Genomic DNA, 19352 nt, shown 5'->3' with positions numbered 1-19352 from the left:
AAAATAAACCCCAAAATCAGTAATATGTAATCGATCTTTCTGTTTGTTTGTTTGTTTGCTTGTTTTTTTGAGACAGAGTCTCACTCTGTAGCCCAGGCTGGAGTGCAGTGGCCGGATCTCAGCTCACTGCAAGCTCCGCCTCCCGGGTTTACGCCATTCTCCTGCCTCAGCCTCCCGAGTAGCTGGGACTACAAGCGCCCGCCACCTCGCCCGGCTAGTTTTTTATATTTTTTAGTAGAGACGGGGTTTCACCGGGTTAGCCAGGATGGTCTCGATCTCCTGACCTTGTGATCCGCCCGTCTCGGCCTCCCAAAGTGCTGGGATTACAGGCTTGAGCCACCGCGCCCGGCCAAAACATCCTCATTCTCATTTTGAGGACATTATTCCATCTAATTATTTTTTTCCAGTCTGTCCATTTGGAATGAAAAACAAAAGAATAAAGCTTAATGCCAGCATTTCTCAATGTCTCTCCAAAAAACGTAACTCTGCACTAAATAAAGCCTGGTAATTCAAAAGCAAAGCACTAATATATTCAGCATAAAACAGACAGAGGACCTAGAGCAATAACGACACCACTAATATCTAAAACAGTTATAACAATTAACAACAATTATAATGATAGAGAAGCGAATGGGTATGATCACTGCATTTAAATTGCTAGCAGAGCTGAGAAGGGCTTTTTCTAGAGAAAAAAAAAGCAGCATCTTACTCTCTTTATCCTATGTAACGGAAGCTAAACTCCAAGCAACCAAAATATCATAAGAAGAATAGCAACAGACCAAGTTAAAAAAAGTATTGGTTTCTTTTTTCTATTTATTGCAAAGCATTTGTCATTGCATGCCAGGTTCTTTACAACTAGTAACAATCATTTCTCTTGTAATTGAGGCCAAGTTGGTGCTACTGGTGATAGAGTCAATGTCTGAAAATTAGCCTCTACGACGAGCAAAGTTTTAAGGTAAAAAGGACCAGGACATCTCTCTGCCTTTCTCCTTCCTTAGGGACAATAAAACCTGACTGTTCCTTCCAGAGTTCAGCTTATGTTTGGGAGTCACTGGGTGGTGACAGAATTCAGGCTGTGACCAGGGAAAAGTGGCTAAAGGCAGGCCAGCAAGTTATTCACATTTCTTGATTACTAAAATGATTGTGTCAATAAGGCCTGGCATTAAGTACAACCCTTAAGGTATGGAAAAGAGAAACAAAACACGAAGATAAAGCCAGTCCTAAGAGAGGATGGGATGGTGGGATGGTGAGACTTGGACATAAAACGCCAAAGTAGTGACCCTTTGGAAGTGACTTAAAATGTTCTTTAAGCCAGGTCAGAAAGGTCCAACATGTTCAGTCCATTCAAGTAAACTCTGATAATTTTCTTTTTTTTTTTTGAGACAGGGTCTTGCTCTGTCACCCAGGCTGAAGTGCAGTGGCACAATCATAGCTCACTGCAGCCGCGAACTCCTGGGCTCAAACTGTCTTCCCCCTGCAGCCTCCTGAGTCGCTGGGATTACAGGTGCATGCCACCACACCCAGCTAATCTTTTTAATTTTGTGAAAACACAGGATCTCGCTTTGTTGCCCAGGTTGATCTCAAACTCCCGGGCTCAAGAAATTCTCCCATCTTAGCCTCCCAAAGTGCTGGAATTACAGATGTGAGTTACTGCGCCCAGACTTGATAGTTTATAAACTATTTTGGAAGGAAGCTATGAAAATATTTGCCAAGCCCTCATTGACTGTGGCACCAGAGGAGGAAGACCAATTGGATAACACCATTTACTTATTTCATAGTGCTTTAATCTTGAGTTTTGAAATTACTGTGATCCTAGTGTTATAAGTATGATTTGGAAGTGGAGTACACTCAGATTCTGATTTTCATGTCATTACTCTTTTCACTGGGCCAAAATTTTAGCTGGTTGATAATCAGCTCATGTTTGGTCTTAGAAAACAGGCTTCAAAAGGTAAAAGCTGCAAACACCTCTGTGGTTTCCTTTGTTCACTCTATTGGTGAGCCTAAAGTGAGAAGAGGGCCTCAAAGATGGAGTGGTATAAGCAACCACTTTTTGGCCCTCCTGAAAGCACTCATTTGCTTATAAGACCACAATAGTGTGATCTGTGTCTACTTTTGGCTTAGTGTGCCCACAATTTCAGAGTTGGGGTTGGGGGCAGACTGAGGGAGGTAGGGTGGGAGGGGTCTGTTTCAGGTTTTCCTTGGTCAAGGATTTTTTAATTTTTTTACTTTTTTGAGACGGATTCTTGCTCTGTCGCCCAGGCTGGAGTGCAGTGGCCGGATCTCAGCTCACTGCAACCTCCGCCTCCCGGGTTCTCGCCATTCTCCCGCCTCAGCCTGCTGAGTAGCTGGGACCACAGGTGCCCGCCACCTCGCCCAGCTAATTTTTTGTATTTTTAGTAGACACAGGGTTTCACCGTGTTAGCCAGGATGGTCTCGATCTCCTGACCTCGTGATCTGCCCGTCTCGGCCTCCCAAAGTGCTGGGATTACAGGCTTGAGCCACCGCGCCCGGCCTGGTCAAGGATTTTATGTATCTAAGGATATTTGTACCTCCAGGGTTGCTTTTTATTTGACATAGCACACGCAAACAAATGGCCAGTAATTTTTATAAAAACGAACACAGAGGAAGTTTTATTTTTGGTTACCTGGAGGTTACCTTTTCATGATAAGGAAAGGTGATAAACTCATTACCTAAGACCCTTAGTGTTAGACTATTGGGCTGAAATGGGTTGGAATTTAGTGAAACTCTGAGGTGTTGAAGAGTCACTCATTAAAATAACCCTGTTACTAACAGTTATGCTGTAAACTGAGCTCTTTATAGATTGAGCAATCAATACTACAAGGCTGTGATAGATTTTCTAGGTAACAGAATGAAATAAAAGAAATTACATCTTACAGGGTCATTAACACTCAATAAGGATGAACTGAATCCCTTCCTCCACTATGCTGATAAGATCTAGTTGGGCCTTAAGAATGTTAGCAATTCCATCAGGGAAAAAAGCACAGCATTCAAGGAACAGGATCCATCAAGGCTGGAGAAAAGTACTTGGATTTTAAAAGTAACTGCTAGCCATAGCATCTTTTGGGAAAAAAGGAAGAAGGGAAAGGTCAACTTGCTTAAATTTTTTTTTCTCCCCAAAAACATGTTAACACCTGAGAAAAGGCTGGTCACGGTGGCTCATGCCTGTAATCCCAGCACTTTGGGAGGCCAAGATGGTCGGATCGCCTGAGGTCAAGAGTTCCAGACCAGCCTGGCCAGTATGGTGAAACCCCATCTCTACTAAAAGTACAAAAATTAGCCAGGCGTGGTGGCACGTGCCTGTAATCCCAGCTACTCGGGAAGTGGAGGCAGAAGAATCACTTGAACCCGAGAGGCGGAGGTTGCAGTGAGCAGAAACATCACCACTGCACTCTAGCCCGGGCAACAGAGCGAGACTCTGTCCCAAAAAACAAATAAGCAAACAAAAAAACAGGCACCTGAGAAAAACTAGGTAGCCCAAACTTGTGTAGCTTGTCTATGACATAGGAATTCACACTGTCCTAGAGCTCCCTGCCTTTTAAATGCCTTCACTGGGGCTGCCTGCCTTTCCCCCAGACCTCTATCTTTTATTGTTACAAAACTAAATGATGACATTTGGATTTATATATATTTCACCATTTCTATAGCGCCTTTGGAGATAAGGCACTATATAAAATCAATCGATAAATAAGTAAACACAAATAATAAAAATTCCTGCCTCAGATTCTGCAGAGAGAGCAAAAAGTCCTCCTGTTTTTTAATCACTAAGTCACCAATCATAACTGGTGGGAAGCATAAACCCTAGAAACATATTCAGAGCTTGCTATACTTTAACAACACTTGTTCTGGAGGCAGGAAGCATGAGGAACAAAAGGGTTTTTTTTTTTTTTTTTTTTAAACCTATTTGAATTATAGTTGTAGGAACAGTTAAGAAATAAGGCTCCTTTCACCTCCCAGATATAACCTTAGAGAAAGAGGTGGAAGGAGGAAATGAGATGAGGGAGGAGTCTGAAACTGGATTCTAGACTTTGCTAAAAGACCGATGCTTCCTGAACAGAGTTTAATATGAAATTGGCCATAGGAAGTTACTCCACCCAAGCTGTCCACATGAAGCATTTCTTTTCTGCACTGGTGATAGAAGTTGGTTGAGAAAAGATATATGTGGAACATGGGTGGGTCAGAACAGATTTTCATTTGGAATTCTGTACAGTAAGTAGACAACAGAAGGAAATAGGTTTCAGAAGAGACCTAATCACATGTGTTCATTATCATGAGGTACTTGCAGCTACACTCACAGCTGCAGCTACTTCCATACCCGCCTCTCCTGCTTTCTTTCTCTCCCGCTTTGGCACATGACTTCTGAGGCTGCATCTTCGTTGTCTCTTCTCTTCCCTGGGAGAAGCTGGACTCTTAGGAAGTTGAGTCCTGAATCTTTTAAGTATTCACTTTCTGTAGAGAATGAACCTAGAAATGGGGGTTTTGCTGGATGGATAAGGAAGAGAAGAAAAAGCACAAGGAAAGGAGAGAGGAGAATGGGAAAAGACAGGGCCAGATAACGGAGAAGGAGCAGGGAGGGAAAGAAGGCAAGAATTCCTAGGCTTAAGATTTTCATAGACTCCCTAAGAAAAATATCAGCCAGTATCTAAATCAGTCATGCTTAGGGCTCTGCTGATGGAACGAATGTCCTTGAGGTGGCCCTTGCAATGTGCAGCATTCCTTTACTGACAACCATGGACTAGGTCCTTGGTCCACTTAAGGAGGCTTCAGAGGGGCATCTGACCTTTGAAAGGATGGGCTCACTAACAGCCTGAAGCATGGTTAACAGTCTGGGATGAGTAAGATGTAATTTTATATTCAACAAACCTGTTACATATTCATTTCCAAATGTGCCTGGAATCAAACCAGGCCATCAGAAGTCAGCATCACCAAGCAATTCTATCTTTCACCCCGTGTTCACTTTTCAGATCTGACACATTTCCATTCCCCTCTGAACTTGCAATCTCCGGGCCTCTCAGAGAGGAGACATTTCCATTCTTTCCATTCTCAATCCTCTGATCTCTTAGAGATGAGGCAATTCTATTTTCACTGTACTGATTTAAGAAATACTGATAGGAAAAAATAAATATCTGGTTTGGCTTCCCACCCTCTCTAGGATAAATCTTGGTTGTTCTGGGAACATTAATTAAAGTTTAGGTATTTCCCAGTCACTTTATTTGGGGCTTTGGGGTTCACACACAGATACCCTCTTAATTATTGAGTCCAGTAATTTTTATAGTCTCAGAGAAAGGTGCTTTCTCTTTTTTTTTTTTTTTTTTGAGACGGAGTCTCGCTCTGTCGCCCAGGCTGGAGTGCAGTGGCCGGATCTCAGCTCACTGCAAGCTCCGCCTCCCGGGTCCAGGCCATTCTCCTGCCTCAGCCTCCCGAGTAGCTGGGACTACAGGCGCCCGCCATCTCACCCGGCTAATTTTTTGTATTTTTTAAGTGGAGACGGGGTTTCACTGTGTTAGCCAGGATGGTCTCGACCTCCTGACCTTGTGATCCACCCGCCTCGGCCTCCCAAAGTGCTGGGATTACAGGCTTGAGCCACCGCGCCCGGCCGAAAGGTGCTTTCTCTAATCAGAACCCCATAATGTCCTACCCAGTGCCTGTGCATTTAGAAGCTCTTATACCTCCTTTTCGTCGAGTGCCACTCTCATCCTCTTCCAGATCATGCTCTTCATCTGGGGGGGATAAATGATCAGTATTAGCAAGTAGTGGTTCACAGTTTCATGTCCTTTTTTTTTTTTTTTTTGAGATAGAGTCTTGCTCTGTTGCCCAGGCTGGAGTGCAGTGGAACGATTTTGGCTCACTGCAAATTCCACATCCGGGGTTCAAGGGATTCTCCTGCTTCAGCCCCCTGAGGAGCTAGGAGTACAGGTGCCTGCCATTCTGCCAGGCTAATTTTTGTATTTTTAGTAGAGACGAGGTTTTGCTATGTTGGCTAGGCTGGTCTAGAACTCCTGGCCTCAGGTGATCTGCCCTTCTTGGCCTCCCAAAGTATTGGGATTACAGGTGTGAGCTACTGCATCCAGCCAGTCTCACGTTCTTTATACGGAGAGGTCCCCTTTCTCTGAGCTCATCATACTCTCTTCTTTTTTTTTTTTTTTTTTTTTGAGACGGAGTCTCGCTCTGTCGCCCAGGCTGGAGTGCAGTGGCCGGATCTCAGCTCACTGCAAGCTCCGCCTCCCGGGTCCAGGCCATTCTCCTGCCTCAGCCTCCCGAGTAGCTGGGACTACAGGTGCCCGCCTCGTCGCCCGGCTAGTTTTTGTATTTTTAAGTAGAGACAGGGTTTCACCGTATTAGCCAGGATGGTCTCGATCTCCTGACCTCGTGATCTGCCCGTCTCGGCCTCCCAAAGTGCTGGGATTACAGGCTTGAGCCACCGCGCCTGGCCAACTCTCTTCTTTAAGGAAAGTTTAATTACTGTGTTCTTTTTTTTTTGTGAGATAGAGTTTCACTCTTTGTTGCCCAGGCTGGAGTGCAATGGCGCAATCTCAGCTCACTGCAACCTCTGCCTTCCAGGTTCAGGCGATTCTCCCGCCTCAGCCTCCCGAGTAGCTGGGATTACAGGCTCACACCATCATGCCCAACTAATTTTGTATCTTTAGTAGAGATGGGGTTTCTCCATGTTGGTCATGCTGGTCTCGAACTCCTGACCTCAGATGATCTGCCCGCCTTGGCCTCCCAAAGTGCTGGGATTACAGGCGTGAGCCACTGCGCCTGGCAATTACTGTGTTCTTTTTTGTTTTTTTGTTTTTTTTTGAGACAGAGTCTCGCTCTGTCGCCCAGGCTGGAGTGCAGTGGTGCAATCTCTGCTCTCTGCAAGCTCCGCCTCCCAGGTTCACGCCATTCTCCTGCCTCAGCCTCCCGATTAGCTGGGACGCCTGGCTAATTTTTTGTATTTTTAGTACAGACGGGATTTCACCGTGTTAGCCAGGATGGTCTCGATCTCCTGATCTTGTGATCTGCCCACTTCGGCCTCCCAAAGTGCTGGGATTACAGGCGTGAGCCACCGCACCCGGCCTACTGTGTTCCTAAAAAAAAATAGTATTAATTTGTCACCTTCAAACTGGCCCTCTCCTTCCCTTCCCTTTCATTTATTCATAAGCATGTTGAAGTGCTTATTACCTGCAAGACACTGCACTAGGAACTGGGGACAAGCAATAAACAAGACTGTCAGAGTTCCTGCCATTGTGGAGCTTCCAGTCCATTGGATTATTCAGATGTCTATCACCGGAATCCTAATCCTTTCCCTCAAACTCCATTTCTCCTTCCCTCTGGAATTCTCCTCAAAATTATTATCTCTATGAAAGCATTCTCTCTGGTTTTAAGCACTCCAGAGTTAGGACGTTAGAGTGTGTGCGTGTGTGTGTGTGTGAACAACCCTCTGTGACTGGCTGGGTGCGATGGCTCATGCCTGTAATTCCAACACTTTGGGAGGCCAAGGCGGGCGGATCATGAGGTCAGGAGTTGGAGACCAGCCTGGCCAACATGGTGAAACCCTGTCTCTACTAAAAATACAAAAATTAGCCGGGCACGGTGGCGGGCACCTGTAATCCCGGCTACTCAGGAGGCTGAGGCAGGAGAATTGCTTGAACCCAGGAGGCAGAGGTTGCAGTGAGCCGAGATTTTGCCACTGCACTCCAGCCTCGGTGACAGAGCAAGACTCTGTCCCTGGGAAAAAACAAAAAACCCTCTTTGATTAATTAGTCCTTAATCCTTAATGTATCCATCTTTGTTCAGCTGTAATGGAGGCTGGTCATGTACATAATTTTATGTTCCTAGTACTTGGGGCTTGTAGTTATCTTTTTACTGTTTATTATTTAGCCTGCCTTGTTCATTAGAGTATAAGCTCCTGAGGGTAGCTGGAATGGTCTTTTAATTAATTGCCGTAGATTCACAATGGGTTCTAAGTCAATGCCAGTGTCTAACTCCAGTCAAATGTTTATACGGTCAAAGTCATAACATAATTGGCCTACGTTTCTTACTCCCATTAACCGATTTCATCTCATAACATTACGTGATAAAATAGGAATTGGGCCTTTATAAAGTAAATATGTGTACCAGAATCATATTTAGCTATTTTATACATGGGACAAAGTGAAGAAAAATACACTTGCTATTCTTTTCACTACCACCATGCTCTTTTCCCACTCTCTCACTCACACATATATACACACATGTGCACAGTAGATAGGGTATAATAAGCAATGTTTTGAGGGCTCAATACTCAGCTCCTCCTGGCTACATTTACTTTCTTTTCTCCTGAGTCTTAACGACATTTGCTTGTCTTGCTTCTCCATAGTTTTGCCACTAAATGAACCTTTGACATTTCTCTTTCTCTTTTTAAATGTAATGTTTATAGGGCAATATGAGTTCCAGTGTGTCAAATTGGGGAAGTAAGCTCCAAGCTCATAGGTAAGAAGGAGCAGCATAAAAATATGTTAGAATACTATAAAGCATTAAAGGAGTAATTGATTTCAAGTAAGAAAGAGACTGATACGGCCAGTTGTGGTGGCTCACACCTGCAATCCCAGCACTCTCGTAGGCTGAGATGGGAGGATCGCTTGAGCCTAAGAGTTAGAGACCAGCGTAGACAACAGAGCAAGACCCTGTCTCTATAAAAAATAAAAATAAAAATTAGCTAGGCACAGTGGTGCACACCTGTAGTTCCAGCTACTTGGGAGACTGAGGCAGGAGGATCGCCTGAGCTCAGGAGTTTGAGGCTGATTGCACCACTGCAGTCCAGCCTGGGCCTGGGCAACAGAGTGAGAACTTGTCTCTTAAAAAAAAAAAGACTGATACTCTGGGAAATAAAAAAAAAATATATATTTTCCCTACAATATAGTAGGAGAAGGAGCACTTTGACTCAACAGTTCTTATAGCCATGTATGATCTAGCAGCAGAGAATGTTCTACTTGCCACCTGTAGTGCTCCCTCAACCTTACCATGAGGAATAAAACAACCTAAGCTAATTGAGGGGTGAAATCAAATATAAGAAACAGATCATGCTGAAATAAGCCACATTAAATAGTCTTTGCACATTATCTTCTCATTACTCGTCTACTTCCTTCCTTTCTTGGCTATGATGTGTTTCCTTTGACATGGGACTAATTTTAGGATTGGAAACATTAGAGGAAAAGTTGGTACATCCTCAATTTTAGAGATACCTAATAATTTGGACAGAGAGCAGCTCTTTTGTTGATATCAAACAACTCCATCACAAAGACCAATAATTTGCTGTGCTTAGGCACTTTTGCAGAGAGGGTTTATTCTACTGCTGCTGTCTGTGCGCAGCTGTCTCTTCCTCCCAATTCTAATCAATGTAAATTGGGTCAGATCTCCACTGTGAATTACAAATTGGATCCGAAGTTGGAGGGTCACAGTGCTACTACTCCACCTCCTTCCCACCGCCATTAGATGGGAAGCTTCACCAAAGATCTTTTCTAAATAAATCAGACTTTATTGTAAAACTCGGCTACTGACGAGACATAACCTCATTAGCATTGATTTTAAAATAAATTATTGAAAGTGGCCTGCCTGCTCTTTGCATTTGTAAAATAGGAGAATGTAAATGTATTTGCAATGATAAAAATGAAAACTAAAACTTGATTCCTTTATTCTTTTGGGCAACAGCACTTAATCTAGTCATAATACAAAGATGGAACAATAGAAATGTGTTCTATGCAGTTCACTTCCAGACCAGATACTCTTGATTTCCACCACACTTTTGGAATCAACTAGAAAGAAAAAAAAAATTGGCTATAGAGCTTTCATATCATTCACCGCCATTACCAAGCTCTACGATGATGGATGTAAACGGGGAAGCTCCAATCCCCACATCTGTTTTATCTAACACTGTCCTTCCCAGGTGGCTGAAAGTAGGCTCAAATCAAGAAGCCTTCCCATTGATGGGCTTGGTGCTATGCCTCTGGGGTCTTTGGAAGATTGGGTAGGGGGCACTATCACATAGTGAAGGAAAGCACCATTCACAGCTGGTTGTGAAAATTACACCCCTAGACACCTCCCTAGGTTCAGAGGGCACGATACAAACAGGCATACAAGTTATCTCAGATCTTTCCATGAAACTGAACAGGTGTCTTTCCAACTCCAGAGTCAAAGACAACTATTATATGGCAACAGAAAAAAAGTCTTGTTGCTCACAAAAAGGGGTGGGTTAAGTAGCTAAAGTTTTCATTTTTATTAATCTGTAATGTGACGCTTTACTTTTAAGAGACTATTTTGAAAAAATATTTTTTAGGCTAAAGAGCTTGTTGAATTTCTTTATAAGAATATTATTAGGCATTTCAGCATTATATCTACTGAAATACATCTTCATTTAAGAGTGAATTAAAATTTATGTGCTAGCTCAACTTTAAACAGTAATGGATTATAATGGTCCTTGCTCCTAACAGGGCATATGGGACCCCAACCTTACATAGGTTTTAAACAAATTAACCTCTAAAGATTACTGTCCACTTATCACATTAAATGCTCTACTTGATCCCCAAATATCTCATCTCAATTGGGAAAACAGTTGAAGAAGATTCTGTTAACTGTGCGAACATGTAAGAGAACCACAGGGCATCACAAATGAGCATCAGTATCCGGAGAGTCGATTTCAATCAACATTCTTGGCACAATGTCAGGGACACTAATGAGAGGTTGAGAGGAATAGGACACTGAATCCACCTCAGAGGGACAGAGAGGAGCCAGCAGCTTCTCATGACACCTGGCTCTTTTTTGAAGTGCTGCTCTGACATTCCTCTGACATCAGCTACACTGATATCAGAAAGAATAACATTAGGAAAAAATGACTAAATCAGAAAGAGGGGAAATCACTTACTTCCCCAAAGAAAGAAAGTGACAAAAGCTTCAAAAAATGCCAACTGTGTCAATGCGCAAGCAGATGTCAAGGTGCTCTGGTGACAGATGCAACAGAAATACAGATAGACTCAAGGTGCAAAGGGGACATGCAGAAAACTAGAAATAAACTGCTCCCCGGCATGCACAGGTATGTTATAAATCCACGGATGTATAGCACCTCATCAGACTACATGGAAAATACAAGCAAGATGCTAATAACACATTTAATTCTCTGTTGTGTATTTGGTTATCTTAACTGTTACCTCAAAATATTTGCATCATATTTCAGTGATATGGGCTTGATGTATAAGATATTTAACTCAATTTGTGCTATCTGCAACACTTGAAATGCACTGAATTTAACTTCACGAATAATACCTAAGCATCTACTAATTGGGGAGAAAGACCTGAATACAAATCACTGGTGAGGGCTAAAACAAAGCTTAATTCCAGTTGAGTATCTGGGAAGGTGTCACTGAGGAGACATATTTGAGCAGAATGTGTACGATTTCACAGGCTGAGATCAGGGGGATGGTCTAGGTAGAAGAAACAACATGATTCTAGTTTTGGTGCTGACCAAGCAGCACTGTGTGACTTGGGCTCAGTGGGCATGGGAGTAAGAGAGAGAAAAGGCCAGAAGTTCAGAGGAGGCCTGATGATGGTGTTGACTCTTCCCTGACGCTCTTTCTTCGTAAACTTTGTATTTTTGGTCTCCATTTTGTTTCCTTTCCTTAGACTTCTTATCTTCACTGTTCCCCCTTCCTATGGGTCTGAACAACAGTACAGGGGAAAAATAATTCCACAGAATGTTTGTTTCCATTTGACTCAAAATTTTAAAAACTCAGTTATATGCTTTATTTTAAAGCAATCTGGCTTCTAGGTCTATAATAACACCCTGGGGCAGTGTGGGCAGCACTGGAATGTGCACAGAAATTCCCAAAGAGGGCTCTTCAGCTCTCTTTCTATTTGCTCTTCTGAAATCTCTCTAGAGAACACAGCCGGATTCTGTTGCCATTGCAGCTGCTACAAGACAGTTACAGCACTTCAATCGTCTCAGACGTCTTGCTGGATCCCAGCCTTGAGACTCCAGACAAAGAGAAACCTGATAAAAGTTGTCCTTTTATGAAATCTTGAATCATGGAGCTGGGCCTATGCTGGCCTGTAAAATAACTTCGGGGGTGGTGGTGGTGGTGGTGGTGGTGGTGAGAGAGGGCTCAGAAAAGCCTCCCATTTTCTACATATTGCTTTAGCATTTCTTTGTGGTGGTTCCCTGCAGTTTAATCTACTGCAAATGAGATCCTAAAAAAATCAAGGGCCCGCATATGCTCAACACGGATGTTCAGAAATCCCACCAGATACCAACCTTGAAACCATATTTCCCAGGACTAACGTTTTTGTGGCCTGGCTGAAAACCTTGAGTGCTCTGGTTTTCCCTCATGGGGAGAAGAGTGCTAGCCATGTAGCAAATGCTAATTATCCCATGATTAATGTGATGGAGTGAGTTTAATGTGATGACCCATACATTATTTTGATTACAAAAAAACATTTTTTATTGACTTGGTATGCGTTACATACACTTTTCTCCCTATTAGGAAGGCCATCTAAATTATACTCTGGAAGGAAGGTCTCACTTACATGGCTTTCCCTATAGAGACAGTGAGGGCTTGTGTGGGTCCCATCCCAAAAGGGAGGATTAGCAGAACCGTCAATGTTAAATATCCTCCACAAGGCACATTTACCTGTTATAATGAAACAAATGTTAGAGGCCCACGTCATTTGACTCTTGATGGGTATGCAATGTTAGCACAATCCAACGCTACTGTAGGCTGTCCCTCCACCCAGCACCTGGCCTTGCAGTAAAAATGGGCCTGAGCAGAAGGTGCACTTCACATTCCATCTGCTCAGGATTTTCAATTTCACCTGCTCCATACACATAGCTGGAAATAACCAACGGGACTGTCTTGGGTCTGGTTCGAGAGGGTGGGGACCTAACCATCCCCAGTTCTTCAAGGAGGTAACACTTCCTGTTTAAACACCATCACATTAATAACAGCCAGCATTTACTGAGTACTCACTGTATGCCATTGTTTGCCAGGGCTCTGTGCTAAGAACTTTACACATGTCAGTTTTAGACTCCTCACCACATCCCTCTGAGACAGCTACTATTGTTTTCCCTGTTTTACAGGTAATACAATCAGACAGAGAGAGGGCAAGTAACTTGCTCAAGGTCTCACAGCTAGCAGGTGGCAGAGCAAATCCATCCTGATTTAGGGTCAGTATCTGTGCCTAGGATACCATTGCTGTCTCATGTGCCGCTGCTTGGTAGGTGGTCTTATGAGAGGGCAGCAGAAGGGAGACAGTGTTAGGCCCCCTCACATTCCCTTCTCAATTTCTCCAGGTGTGGCACTACGCAAAATTCAAATAGCAAGTTCGGAAGCAACAGCTGAGTGCAGTGGACAGGAAACTGGGTGATGGAAACTTGCGGCTGAAATATTCATATCATAATTAAATGCCAATATATCCCACCTCCAACTCTGTCTCTAAGAACTGTGATGGACAGAGGCTTATGGGAAAGAACCTGTTGCCTGGGTACAGTGTTGTCCTTTGGAAACTGGGTGCAATTTAGCTGTTGTTTCCCTAACCTGCAGAAAGAGATCCTGGATTTCCTATTGTGTGGCCTTTCTCACTTTCGATGGGCAGCTGTTGTGGATAGAGGTTAAATGCACCCACAGACCAGTCTTCATGCCCTTGGGGCCACTCCAACATACCAGCTGGTGGGAATTTTGGAAAAATGCCCTGATACTCTGGGCGGTGCTGCATTGGCCAAGGGGAGGAGTTTAGGAGGCAGGAGAAAGATGGTCATTAGGAAGCCAATCATACCTTCACTGCCCACTCCTGGGGTAAGGTGACAGTCCCAAACTCATCTTATTTTTTGAGACCTCTTTCTCTTTATTCTCTTTTGCTCTGCATCTCTGAGCATCAGCCCCCTCCTTCCTGGCTCCTTTGAAAACGAAACATGGTGCAGAAAAAGGCCCTTTCTTTCCACCCCAGAAGGTTCACTGAGGTTTTCCCAGAGCACTCTTCCACAGTTGTAACCCAAAGTGGAATGTCACCCGGATATTTCCCCAAGCCTGGGCAGGAGTGAGCAGAAAGTGAGCTCACTAGGAAGATTCTGGCCAAGTTGGGGAGTGCATCTCCTTTTAGAGAGTATTGTGAATTAGATCCATTTCTGCACCCTGCTGTTGCAATGGAGCCGACTGTGAAAGGGAAGATTCTCAGAGGAGCTGTGTTTTAATGTAGCAATTTGATTCAATTTTCCACTCTATAAAATTACCCATCACTGCTCGTTGCTTTCTAACAGACACCTTCACTCTTAATTTAACAATCCTATCGAATTCTGCCAGGGAAATTGGAAAAATTTATCACCTGTGAAATTTTATTTTCCTTTGGTTGTATCTGTTTTTGTAAAACTTCATTAACGACGATGACTTGCTGAGGAAATTATCATTTTTTTAAACATCAGACACAAGAAATGGCTCGACCTCAACCAAGATATCATTTGCATAATAAAACACAACAAAAAGGCTGGAGAAGTCAGGACTGGCAGAGGCTGGAAGTGCTAGGAGAAGAAGCAGGCTCTCCTTGGTGGGTGGGTGAAGTCCCCAGCAGGGCAGGGACATGTGGCCACAGTCCTGCCCCTTGACTCAGGAAGCAATGACATAGCTTCTTCCCCAGGAAGAGATGAATGTAGTGTGGTGAGGGTTGGACGCTCTTCTTAGGAAGCCTTGAAATGCAAGTTGCTTACTGATGATGCTTTCAGCAACCAGCCCTGTCTTCAGGGACCTGAGTGTTAGATTCACCTTAGTTCTTAGGTTCATCTGGGATTGAGGTTCCTCTGGGTTCATCTGGGATCTAAATTGCTATAAATTTAAGCTTAACTTGAATTTCTCCGCAGAGCACTGAACTCCTGGCAAATTTCCATAGGAATGATCTTTCTGAATGGACTTGAAGATTAGCGTTCCTGTGGTCTAACTACTTCACAATTAAAAGGCTCAGGCTTTGGTTCTCCACCATCTGACCCCCACTGAGCTCTGCACCGTTCACCAGCTGCTGTTATCCCCACCAGACATGGCTATGCAGAAGCAGTGATGACTATACATTTTTTGAGATGCTAGTTTTCATGCCTTTGGAAGAAAGGAAATATATAAAGTAGACCTGCTGTAATGATGAGCAGATAAAACATGTTAGGGTTATTTTTAAGAGATGTGATTTAACTCATGGTATATCTGAACTAGGTAATAATGAGTTGTTCTCTATCAAGGTTTGGTCTATCAAGGTATTACTAAAAGATTTGTCAGCATTTACATATTTCAGAGTTTTGAAATCCTTCATAATTTTGAAGCAATTTTCCTTATTCTCACAACTACATACCAAAAAGTTGAAACTAGAGAATTTTGATGACTCATCCCAAAACTCACAATAAACCAATAAAAACCAACGTAAGTATTCTTGACTTTTTAACATGGTGGACACATGTAATAAGTTACTTCACATGGCATGGATAGAAGACACTCTCTAATCAAATTCTTCTTGCTCCCAGGGCAAGGCAGAGCCTCATTACCTGCTTCCCTACAATCTTATAAAGCTCCCCACATTATCTCCTTCAGAGGATGAAGGTTCGATTTGGCTTCTTTTGGAATTTTCAAAGTTATTATTCTTCCTCCAGGTCATGAGTTTCCGAAACTAGCAGAAGATAATCAGAGGACAAAATTTCTCACCTGGCAAGACTTCATAAATATCTTCTTCTTCTTTCTCCTCTGTAGGCTCTTTTATCCCCACACTCCCAGGCAAGATAGTGGGTCTGCACTGGGAACCAGAACTTGGGGAGTCAAAACCATCAATATCATCATATGTCTCTTCTTTTTCTTCTTCCTCCTCGTCTTCTTCATATGGAATGGTTAAGGAGCTCAGATCTGCCAGGGCAAAGATGAGAATGAATCAAGAAACAGAGAAAAAGAAAATAATAAGACAGGAAAGGAAAGAGGGAGAAGGAGGAGGAGGGATGAGAGTAAAATATGTCAAAAGAAAATGAAACACCAGGTTAAATGCTATTATTTCTAATGTGGGCTTTGGTGGCAGGAAATCTACAGAAAAGGCCGGAATAGCACTGCGTCAGGTTTAAACCATCAGCATAAATCCTTCCTTGCAATAAAACTTGATTAGGGTGAAGCAGCCTGAAAAGTATGGGTGTATGAATGAGAACAGGAGGCGAATGGAAGAAAATAGGCCAGAAGAGGAAAAGCCAGTGTGCTGCAAACAGCTCATCAAGTAGAAAACTGGAAGGGTGAGTGAAGGCTTGCAGTCCTCCAGGGTGCTCAGGCCATGGGAACTAAGGTGGCCTCTGTAGGGTGTTGGAGCTGTCAGAAGCTCATCTCCCCAGGGATTTCACTGCAGAATTTCAGACAAATTTGTTTGCAGAGAAAAAAATGGGCAACAGTGGAAGAGAAAAAGAAATGGGGTATGGAAAAATATAACAGTAATACAAGACCAAATAGAATGGCTGAACAATGCAGTTACCATGTCCTTTTGCAACTGCACAGTCTAGCTGACCTTAAAGTGGGTCACTGCATAGAAGGTGTTGAGCCATTACAGCACTGGGGAGCACCAGGGCAGGGGAGGGAGATTGGTTTTTTATTTTAATGGGGAACTGGGTATGTTCATTCTCTGATGTGTACTACAAAGTGCTCTCTGAAACCCTGCTGAGGGCCCTCTGTAGGATGGGCGATTGCAGTCTGCCTACTCTGGGGAAGGAAAGGATGGAGAGACGTCCAACGTTCATTTCAAAATGCAATAAAACTGTTTGGCTTGATTAGGCTTTTAATAAAGATTTTGCAACAATTTTCATCTGAATTTTGGTGCCACCACATAAGAGGAAAAGATCAAAACACATTTGTGGCTTAAACCATATGTTATTATTTTGTTTGTTTTAAAATAAAATGGAATGAATAATTTCTTCAATGTGGGATTCTGAAAGTACCACAGGGTACAGCTCAATAAAGCTGCTTTGAGTTTTATTGAGGTTTACACACTTAGGGGTATATTACACGCATAAATCCAAGGCACCTAGATGAGAGTGTACCCTGTAGTCTCGCCATCAATGTTCATGTTTGCCTAGTTCCAGTCTATTATACGTGACGCTGTTGGTAGATGCAATAGTTTGTTTTTGTGATAGCAAAGGCATAACTGAGTAAAACAGGCAATTCTTGTAATTAAAGCTCTGGTGCTTCCTTCTTTTTATCCACAATAAAATCTTATAGCAGAATAAAACACTGAGATGAAAAGGCTTGGCACTTTTAGGTCGACGTGTGTCTTTCTAGGTCTTGGGCCATGTATAAAGTTGGTGTTTCTGCCTTTCTGCAGAACAGAGGTAGGGTCCTGCCGTGATGGTAGGTAAGGATTATCTAATACCAAGTGACTCACTCAACGTTGGCTTCTTCTACCTGACAGGCCACTCCCAGATAAGGCTTCCCTGGCCACCGTTTCTGCTTTGCCTACAGGCTGGCCAGCAGAGGGTACTCTAAGAGCAGTCATTTACCATCTTCAGGCAGGACTCTTCCCATCCCAAAGCAAGGAACATCTTATTGTGGCTTGGGAAATAGCAATTTGTTTTTAATGTCCAATGTCTCTGAAGACCATCTAGATTGGTTTAGATTTCTACTTCCTCCTAAGACTAAAATAAGAAGATTTTGAACCTCATTTGCAACTAGATGACTTTAAGTTGGATATTATAATTTCCTTTCCAGAATATAAGGGGTTAGGAGACACTGAATTGGGCTGAGCTGATTTTTAGAATCTTCTTGTCTAGTGATTTTGAATATTACAGACTTGCCTGTAGGTAGGTGGATGAGCTATGATACCAGAGGTCCTCCCAAGGTTGATACCGTCTTTACCTTCTCATTCACACATAGTACTATCTGTTGTTGTAATATGGGGAATGTGGTAGGAAAGGCAGAGGTGAGAAAGGGCAGAAAAAATACATACTGAAGTCTATAGATTATATTTATGCAACATAACTTCAACTGCAAATGAACTCAAGTATGATTTCTGTAACAGTGACACTTACCCTTTAACAAGAAACTTATTTGATCCACCCAGTCTCTGGCTTCTGCTGGACTAGTAGCTGTAAACTACAGAAAAATCAGTGAATTAATTTATCATTGTCACTAAAATTTCCATGAATCTTGACAGGGATGTCTAAGGGGGAGGAACCACTGAGTTTCAGAGTCAAGTTTAAAGCTCAGGATTCTCTGCCTGATTAACATACAGAAAGAAGACCAAATATTTCACTCAAACTGATTTTTTCCTTGTGCAATTTTGCGTACTCAGAGATGAAGCTCTTTGAGTCCAGACATTCATGTCCATGTGCATTCTTTCATTTGATTATCTATTTCTTCATCAGGCATTTATTTGAGAAAAGTTTACAAGAAAAAAAAGCAAACCAACCCACACACACGAAACGGGAGCACTACAAAGGAGGCACATTTGGTAACAACTGGATATCAAGAGGAGACAGGGAGCACCTATTGTTGCCTAGAGTGGGTCAGAGTGGCTTGCTAAAATAATACCATTTTGGTTGGATTTTAAAGAAGAGTTGGTGGAAACTGGTGGACAGAGTTGGACATTTTAGGTAGGGAGGCCCATGTGCAAAAGAACAGGAATGAGAACATGACTTATGGGGAAGGCTGGCAGATCAGTTTGACTGGAGAACAATAACAGATGAAGTTGGAGAGTTGAGGGTCAGAGAAGAGTTGGTAAAAGGGCTCTGAGTACTAGGAGTTCAGAGTTAAAATGTAGGCAACGGGAAGCCACTATCAGCTCTAGCAAAGGGAGTGGGGGATTCTTTCAATAGCTGTGAGTAGGAAGGATTGGAATAGAGAAATCTGGAGACAGAAGACCAACTGGTCCTCTGGATGAAGTGACAGGAACTTAACTATTGTGATAGCTGTGGGAATAAATAAGAAGGGAAAGAGCCGAAGGATATTGTAGAAGAAGAATCCACGGACCATGGTAATGATTTGGATTCAATAGGCCAAAGAAAAGAAGTAAATACATTCTGATTTACAAAATAGGCCAGTCAAGCATCAGCCCTTAGTAAGTTTTTTATTTTAAATGAATCAACTTGAAATAATTGTCCCTAACAATATTTTAATTATCTGACCATTAGGATAAGGTAAAGATATCTGCTACACAAAGAAACTGGATTCCTGCATAATACTTATTAATAGACATTGTTATTCTTGATTTCTTAAAACAAATTTCTATAAAACATTTCTAGAAATACTGGTTTAGACTTGTTACATAAACTTTTATCTGGATGTGTTACTATCAGAATATAATAATAAAAATAACTAGGAACATATTCAGTGCAT

General features: G+C 42.6%; 1 protein-coding gene across 6 annotated transcripts in view; it reads right to left on the bottom strand.

Annotated features, from left to right (window-relative positions):
* The window catches only part of SKAP1 (src kinase associated phosphoprotein 1), a 299602-nt gene that overhangs the window by 34561 nt on the left and 245689 nt on the right, over window positions 1–19352 (bottom strand). For 2 of the 6 annotated variants that reach the window (XR_001881847.1, XR_001881848.1), the window contains exons 8-11: window positions 18047–18110; window positions 15702–15896; window positions 12559–12662; window positions 5688–5738 (exon numbers count right to left, since the gene is read on the bottom strand). Coding sequence is in view for 4 of the 6 variants with exons in the window: in XM_017854038.1 (XP_017709527.1) it covers window positions 5688–5738; window positions 15702–15896; window positions 18047–18110 (310 nt within the window). In the remaining 2 variants the exon portion in view is untranslated. The remainder of the gene's footprint in view (window positions 1–5687; window positions 5739–12558; window positions 12663–15701; window positions 15897–18046; window positions 18111–19352) is intronic. The other 4 variants (XM_017854038.1, XM_017854037.1, XM_017854039.1 and 1 more) reach the window with 2 other exon arrangements.

This window comes from Rhinopithecus bieti, unplaced genomic scaffold, assembly GCF_001698545.2.
Source record: "Rhinopithecus bieti isolate Rb0 unplaced genomic scaffold, ASM169854v2 scaffold_35856, whole genome shotgun sequence".
Classification (NCBI taxonomy): domain Eukaryota; kingdom Metazoa; phylum Chordata; class Mammalia; order Primates; family Cercopithecidae; genus Rhinopithecus; species Rhinopithecus bieti.
This window is presented reverse-complemented; position numbering and strand designations above follow the sequence as displayed.